Source organism: Physeter macrocephalus, chromosome 13 (assembly GCF_002837175.3).
Source record: "Physeter macrocephalus isolate SW-GA chromosome 13, ASM283717v5, whole genome shotgun sequence".
NCBI lineage: Eukaryota > Metazoa > Chordata > Mammalia > Artiodactyla > Physeteridae > Physeter > Physeter macrocephalus.
The window spans coordinates 15,001,654-15,009,687 of NC_041226.1; the positions used below are offsets into that span (position 1 = coordinate 15,001,654).

At 40.1% G+C, this 8,034-nt stretch overlaps 1 protein-coding gene across 1 annotated transcript; it reads left to right on the plus strand.

Annotated features, from left to right (window-relative positions):
- The first annotated feature begins 7,157 nt into the window (after nt 1–7,157).
- LOC102977112 (deoxyribonuclease TATDN1-like) lies at nt 7,158–7,763 on the plus strand. Its single transcript, XM_055089667.1, has one exon. The coding sequence runs from the start codon at nt 7,158–7,160 to the stop codon at nt 7,761–7,763; it is 606 nt and encodes a 201-aa protein (XP_054945642.1).
- The last annotated feature ends 271 nt before the right edge of the window (nt 7,764–8,034 follow it).

Sequence of the window (8,034 nt, forward strand, 5' to 3'; positions counted from 1 at the left end):
ATAGTTTCCTCTAGTACACAGGGAACATTGTCTGGACCATATGTTAGACCATAAAAACTGGCCTATAGGTTAATAATCTAAGTTCTTGGACATAATGGACAAGATCTGGGTTTTATTCATGAAATTCAACAAATTTTATCGAACACCTATTAAATGACAAGCACTGATCTGGAGGTTGGCGTAGCAATTACTTTCAAGAAAATTACAATCAAGGAAGGCAGACACACAGACAAATAATCAGCAAGATAATTCTAGAGTGTTTTATTAGTCTGGAGGAAATAAACAAAGTGATAGGATAGTACTTGGGCAGTGAGGGGTGGGTAAGGGGTGGCCACGTAAGCGAGATCACTCTACTTGAACGGAAATCCAAAAGCTAGGAAGGTGTTGGTCATTCAAATATATAAAAGCCCAAAATCTAGCAGAGGGAACAGCAAATACGAAGGCCCTGAAGATAAAGCAAAAAAAGTGGGAGTGGCTGGAGAATGGAGACAAAATGAGTTAGAAGTGCAAGCAAGAAGCAAACCCCATCTGCCAAACCCCAGGGGATTTGGTTTTAGTCAGAGGTGATAAAAGGCCAAAGGTCCAAGTTAGAGAAGTGGCATGATCAGATTTGTATTTGTATAAAAAGATAATTCTTGCAAAAATACGAGAGAGTTGAGAGGCATGGATTAGAGTAATCATCAAGGTGGCCATGGAGAAAAATAGGCAGATTTCGGATTTGTTTTGGATGTGGGCTCGGATGTGAAAGTGAAGGATGAAGGATGACTTTTTAATTTTCAGCTTCAGTAGCTGTGCCTATGGTTGCCATTGACAGAGATGAATAATTGGAGGAGAAAATAAGTAGAAGAGAGAAAATCAGGGTTCCGTTTTGGACACGTGTAGCTTGCATGCTGTCAGATATCTTCATGGAAGCAGGTAGGCGGCAGTTGGATGTTTGGCTCTAGGGCTCATTGAGGGGAGAATTCAGGACTGGAAATACAAACGTGGCTGTCATCAGCAATTAAGTGGCAGATGAGGTCCTTGTCCCACTGACTAAGTTCATTCTACTCTGACCCTACGCTCCTGACAGGAAGTGTCACCTCCATTTCCTCACTGTACCCAGCTAGCCTTTGCCCCCATGCTCTTGCCTATCTGCTCTCATTTCCTGGAAGCCCTCTCTCACCACATCCAACTGCTGTATCTACTGATTTTTCTATTACTGAGAAAGAATTTGCAAGTACTATCCACTATATATGTTACTAACAACTTGGCAAGCTACTATAAAATCCCAATCTACACCTAATCTTTGCTTACCTAAAAATTCTCAGTAAACAACAACAACAAAACTTATAGAAATTAAACATGATATGTACTAAACTGAACCAAAGGTGGGTCCCAAGGCTCTAAATGCAAAACCAAGGCCAAAATGAATGTATATATATGCATCACTGAGTCACTTTGCTGTACAGCAGAAATTAACACAACATTGTAAATCAACTATACTTCACTGGAAAAACAAAAACAAAAACTGAGGCCAATCTGTTAAGCATTGTTGCTAAGCATTCAATCCGAGATTTTGCTAAACAACTTATTCTGCCTAAAAAGTCTATCCTAAGATTCTTGAGGAGTCTATTTCTTTAATGACTCCCGTGTGTGTGTGCACGTGTGTGAGTATATATGCGTACACATGACAATAATAAGGTCTGACAAGTGCTCAATTCGGTAGCTGATTTTTCTCTAACAAGAAGAAAACTCAAGTGACAACTCCTCTATATAGCTTTCCATCGATGGCAAGATAAAATAACTGCTTCCTACTATATTCATAACTGGATCCTTTATAAACTTATATAACTGTAGCTCCACTATTAACATGTCTGTCTCCCCATTCGACTGCTTCTTGAGGGTTGGACCTTTTGTTTGTAGTGTATTCTCTCATTTATAGACATAGCTCTCGTCACTTAAAAATGTAAGCTAGGGAGGGAGGGAGAAAACTGTATGTGGTGTGTTTCAAAAACAGTACAGTTCTTAATACTTTATTTAATAGGCATTCATAATTTACATTTTCTGATTTCCTAGAAAACTTGACAGCCCCAATTAAAAAAAAATATATGCACCTAGCTATAACCAGAGATCATTAAAATGCAACATTGTATTCAATTGTTTAACTAGGTCAAAACAATTCTTTCTTCCATCTCATTTCTTGCCAAACTGCCCAACACCTTTCTTTACTAATTGAATAGCTCAAAACCATTTGCCAGAGGCAGAAAAAAAAAAACTAGTGAGTGAAAATGTCTGCATCAGCAGCCTGACACTCAGCAAAGCTCATGGGAATCACTCCTTGAGAGCCTAATCGTGTCCAGAAGCAGCCCCTGATCCGTGGGAAAGCCTGCTGACAATCTCCAGTCGCAGAGGACGGCGGGACACAGAGAGAAATTCCCAAGATTCTGAGCTCAGGAGAGAAGGAAGTATTCATCCTGACTACCAGCTCTGGGGTCCTGCAGTTTGGGCTGAATGTTTCTTATCGGTGTTTGTGAAAGTTTCAGGTGGTGTAACTAACACTCAGGTTTTTCTATTTCCTGCACAGTGCCTTGTGGTACATCTTTTCAACGCTCCTATTGGCAGAGCTCTTCCTCCAGCACCTGATTGGACACCCATAGGTCTGAACCTGTTGCACAGGGAGATGTAATTTAAAGTAAACACCACATCCAATCGGATGAGTGTTGTGAACTTTTATTAAAAATATCAGTCCATGAAAGAGCTGTGGAGAGTCCTTCTTCATTAGGTGACGGTCTGACCAAATAGATCTTCAGGGCCTGTGACAGCTCAGGTTTAGAGGTTTTATATATATTATCCAAGGAAGCTAATCGTCAGAGAACTCTAGAGCCATTGGGGACAGAAAATTTCCAATTCAGAGTCAGATGCAGACTCTTAACATTATGTAAAAGATGTTCTTATTGATGCCTTAATACATAACCGAGTACCACACTTCAAAATGTGAAAATATTGAGTGAAAATAAAAATCACATTTACTGAGCGCTCGCTTTTTGCTAGGCATTATGTTGAGGGTTTCTCATTAGGTAAGTATTATTATCACCTCCAGTTAACAGATGAGGAAACAGAGGTTTAGAGATTACCCTTCTTGTCCAGCTAGTAAGTGGCAAAGATGGGTCTCCAACCCAAGACTGTTTTACAGTGACATATTCTGTTACTAGTCCATGGCTTTAAACTCCAAGCATAGCTAGGGATTAAGACCAAAAAAACAGAATGATTTAATCCAGAAAAGAACCAAAGAAGCAAAACCATGAAACAGGAAAGGTCAGAGCCCTCTTTCCCAGGACCCCGAGAGTTGGCTGGTGGGATTCCAGCCAGGCCAAAGATGAACGGTCTGGAGAAAACTGCCCAGTCTGCCTTGGTCTGGTGTCTATCTAGACCCATGGAGGAAAAAATACAATTGGTAACAGCTGGCATATGCTCAGGAAGGAAGATCAAAGGCACTGTGGAAGACACACAGAATTCTGTATCATCATTTTTACCTTGAGACTCAAACTGTCCTCATGAAATCAGAATTTGATTCTCAAATCCTTCTGGTATAACTCTTATCTCTCGGAAATCAATTATGGAGAGACTGAAAGTTTCCAATACGTAAAGGAACTACTAGCCACCCCTACTGGACACCTATTTATCTGGTACTATTCACTGCTCACTCCCGTTCTTCTTCTCGGCCTAGATTCCTGCCAAAAAGTCAACCCCCTACGTTTCTAATTCATAAACCTTTACTAAATTGTGAGGCAGCTCTTTTCGAGAATCATCAACTGAGCCACTTTGGGTTCTTCTTATTTGAAAATAGATTTACAAGTGTATCTTTCTTTGGAAACAAGGTGTGTTCCTGTTTTAAGTCAGAATATTGTAGTTCCATTCATGTATTAAATGTATTAGAGGAGCATGCATGCCATTTAAATTATTACCCATCATTATACGTTGTGGAAATGTAGATTTTCTTTTCTACTAAAAAGAAATGAGGAAGCCACACCTATGTTAGTAAATATTGCTGAAAAGACAATGCAGACCACTCCTTGAAGAAGAATGAGAAAATACCTGTTTTCTATTCTTTCCTTTGTAATAATATTCACTTCCATTTCAAACTCAAGGTGCCTCATTTCCTCAGTAGGACATGCCTGATACTCTCTAAAGTCAATAACCTTGACAGTGGTGAGGATGGTACCAAGATGGGACTCTCCACAACAGATAAAAGTAGTGAACCAGATGTATATGTATGAATAGGGTTAATATGGATGCGTGCTGTATCCTTCCTTATGGCTTTCTCTTTTAGTGTCTTAACTTATTTTTCAAATGCAAATGAATAGCCCCTAGATATACCTCCTGAATAATAATCTCTGACAGTAGACCCAAGCATCTGCCCTTTGAATGAGCAGTATAGTAGGGGAAAAGTTGAGTGATCATTTTAATGCCTAGGAAGTTATTGGTAATCTTTTAATGCATAGATTATCTCTTGCATTGCCTCCAAGACACCACAGAGTGCCGTAAAAGAAACCCAATCCTTGCAATATAAACAAATAGATTTCTAATCTGTGTTTACTTGAGCAGAGCAGACTGGTGGATTTTGTACTTGGTAGAATTTCTCCATATGGAGTTAATTCACAGCACAGTCTCCAAACTAGTTTGCTGGGAAACTTCCTTTGACTCCCATTTTAAGGACCTTTGCACCCCACCTTTGACCCCTGCTGTGCTTTCTGTAGAAGACCCGGAGGAAAAGTTCTGGAGAAACTCCTTCCAGATGTAGTGTGCAATTATTTGCGCTTATTCTTGTCTTAAATGTTTTCTTCTTAAAGACCCTTAGGAGCCATCAGATAAGGAGGATTTAGGGTTTAGATTTCAAAGGACATCAGATTTATATCTTGCCCATATATCTAGTTTGGGTAATTAATGTGTCACATCATTTTCCAAGGAATCACTGAAAAGTCTACACCAACGATATTCTTAGACACAACTACAAACAGACGCATGTGCCAACAGAAAGCCTGTGGCCGAAGTTCCTCAGAAACACTATAGCTGTTAAATTCATTCAGTCGTGCAGCCAATATCTATTGAACACTAACAACGAGACAAAGGCAGCGCTAAGTAAGAAGGACAAAAACATTGTCCCTGTAACGACAACAGTCAAATGATACACATTAGGCGATTAATTCATTGCAACTTTGGTAATAGGAGGGTCTACAGAGAAGCTCACCTCATCTGAGGCAGGAGGAATCAGCAGTGGTTTTCTTTATGTGTGGCCTCAATTATGCATAGGGTTTAGCTAGGCTGAGAGAGGTACAGAATGATGTTCTAGGCAGGCAGGACAAGAGGGCAAATGCTACAAGGCATTTGAGGTCTCGCCCCGTTGCAGAAACCAAAAGGAAGACAATGCAGTCCAGCACAATAGATGAAAGGAGAAGAATGACAAGAGACAGGGTGGTTGGAGACACACAGACTAGGTAAAACAAGAGAAGCAAGAAGTCACCGAGGCAGGGGAATGATTGGATCTGTGGTTTTACACATTGATTATTTCACCAGGCAGGAAAATGGGTTTAGAGGAGAGCAAGTGAGGACATGGGAAGATGCCTTCAGAGTGTGCAGATAAGAAGGGGTATATTTGTCTGCAACGTATTAATCTCCTAATGTCGAATAAATATTGGCTGCAACGTATTTTTTAAATGTGATATATAAATATACCTATATGTATGTACATATGTGTGTATGTTATATAATAGTATAATGTGTAACAACATGCAAATATATGTAGTTCTTTTAAATCTCTACCCTAGAGGTAACTACTTAACATGCAATCTACCCTCATTAGACAGCCATTCACCAGAGGCAGCAGCAACAAATATCTTCAAATATTACTATTCAACCTTCACCAGAGAGTTGGGTCATTGGCAGAGGAATGCCAGAAAGAATATTTCACTGGTGAAAGGCATGACATTCAAAATTTTTGAATTGACTCTGGTCAACTATACAATCACTTCTACCTTGGCATGAACAGTGTTCTGAGGGTCTCAGGAGCCCAGCAGGCTCTCTCACCCTTAGGAGTGGTAACCTAGGTCTTGGTAACCAGACACTTGGTTCTCTGTCCCACCACTTAGCAGAGGGCTCTGCTCCAAAAGAAGGTGAGTTGAATCCTGCTGCTAGAATATTGTCACATCTGCTCAAGTGAACGTTTCATGCTGGGTACTTTTCAAAGTGCCTTATGTACAAATAAGTGGAACAGATTGTATGACGCTTTTTGTGCTTACTTGCAAACAAATGTTTGTATACGGGGCAGAATCTCATCGGAGTCTTACTTTAATCGTTAACATCCCGTCTGGTGGTAAATTTGAGGAAGAGATACTTACAGCTCTCATAATCTCCAAACCTCCTAAGCTACCGATGTTTACAACAAGAACCTGAATGTGGGATTGGCTAAATTGGCTCAGATCCGTTCACAATAACTGGATTAAGACAGTATTAGTGGAAATGGAGAAGAGTGAAACTACCTAAGGCGTAGAATTGATGTGGAAAAGGGAGAGGAAGGTATCTAGGATGACTAAGGTTTCTGACATGAGCAACTTGGCTCATGGTCGTGTGATACACAAAGAACACTGGGGACAGAGCTGGTCTAGGAGGAAGATTACAAATTCAGTTTGGGACAGTGGGTTTGACATATCTGTGGGTTTGCTAAATGGAGATGTTGCATATGCAGTTGGGTATAAGATGTGTGGGGCTGACTATATACCCTTGGGAGCCTTTGGGAAATGGATGTAATTGAAGCCATGGGGATATGAGATTTCCCAGGAAGGTAATGGTGGAGGAGGGAAGAAAGACCTGAAGAGCTCCACCACTGAAAGTCTGAGAACCGGAGCACATAAGTCAATAATGATTTTGTTACTCTAGCAAATATATGGCATTTTTACATAGTTTTGGAACTGATAGAAAAATTCCTTTTCAAGTAAGAATTGCCTTCATTTGAAAAAATACTTTTTTGAACCAAGTGAAGAAGAGAACCCTGGAGTATGCTTCAGTAGTTCACAGTGAAATAGGAACACAGAACCACTATGCAGCAGAGAAAAAGAACTTAGTTTGCTCTTTAAAGAAAAGAGGGCTTCCGCTTCCGTCAGGGAGGAGCCGGGGTCGCAGTCATGAGTCGCTTCAAATTCGTAGATGTTGGTATCAACTTGACAGATCCTATGTTCAGAAGAATTTATAGGGGGGTTCAAAAGCATCAAGATGACTTACAGGATGTAATAGAGAGAGCTGTTCAGATTGGTGTTAAAAAGTTTATGATTACAGGTGGAAATCTACAAGACAGTAAAGATGCATTGCATTTGGCACAGACAAATGATATGTTTTTCAGTACAGTTGGGTGTCATCCTACAAGATGTGATGAATTTGAAAAGAATAACCCTGATCTTTACTTGATGGAGTTACTAAATCTCACTGAAAACAACAAGGGGAAAGTTGTAGCAATAGGGGAATGTGGACTTGATTTTGACCGACTGCAGTTTTGTCCTAAAGGTACTCAGCTCAGATATTCTGAAAAACAGTTTGAACTGTCAGAACAAACAAAATTACCAATGTTTCTTCACTGTCGGAACTCACATGCTGAATTTTTGGACATAATGAGAAGGAATAGAGATCGGTGTGTAGGTGGAGGGGTGCATTCATTTGACGGTAGCAAGGAAGCAGCAGCTGCTTTGATGGACTTGGGTCTCCACATAGGAGTTAATGGTTGGCCAAGAAACTGAGGCTCAGAGAAGTTACGAAACAGGTGTAAAGCTACTCAAAGTGTGAGAACCTGTATCCTCTTCCTCACTTGGTGACCTTCCTGCTGTTATACACACTAAACCTCATGTACCCAGTACAGTCTGCTAGCACAGCTGGGTCCCTGGGCTCATTTTCTTCCAAATAATTTGGTGAGCTTCTACCAGTGTCTTTCCTCAGGTTATCAGTGTAGCTCATGAAATAAATTGCAAAACAAATTGCAAAAAATTTTTTAAAAATTTTAAAAAAAAGAAA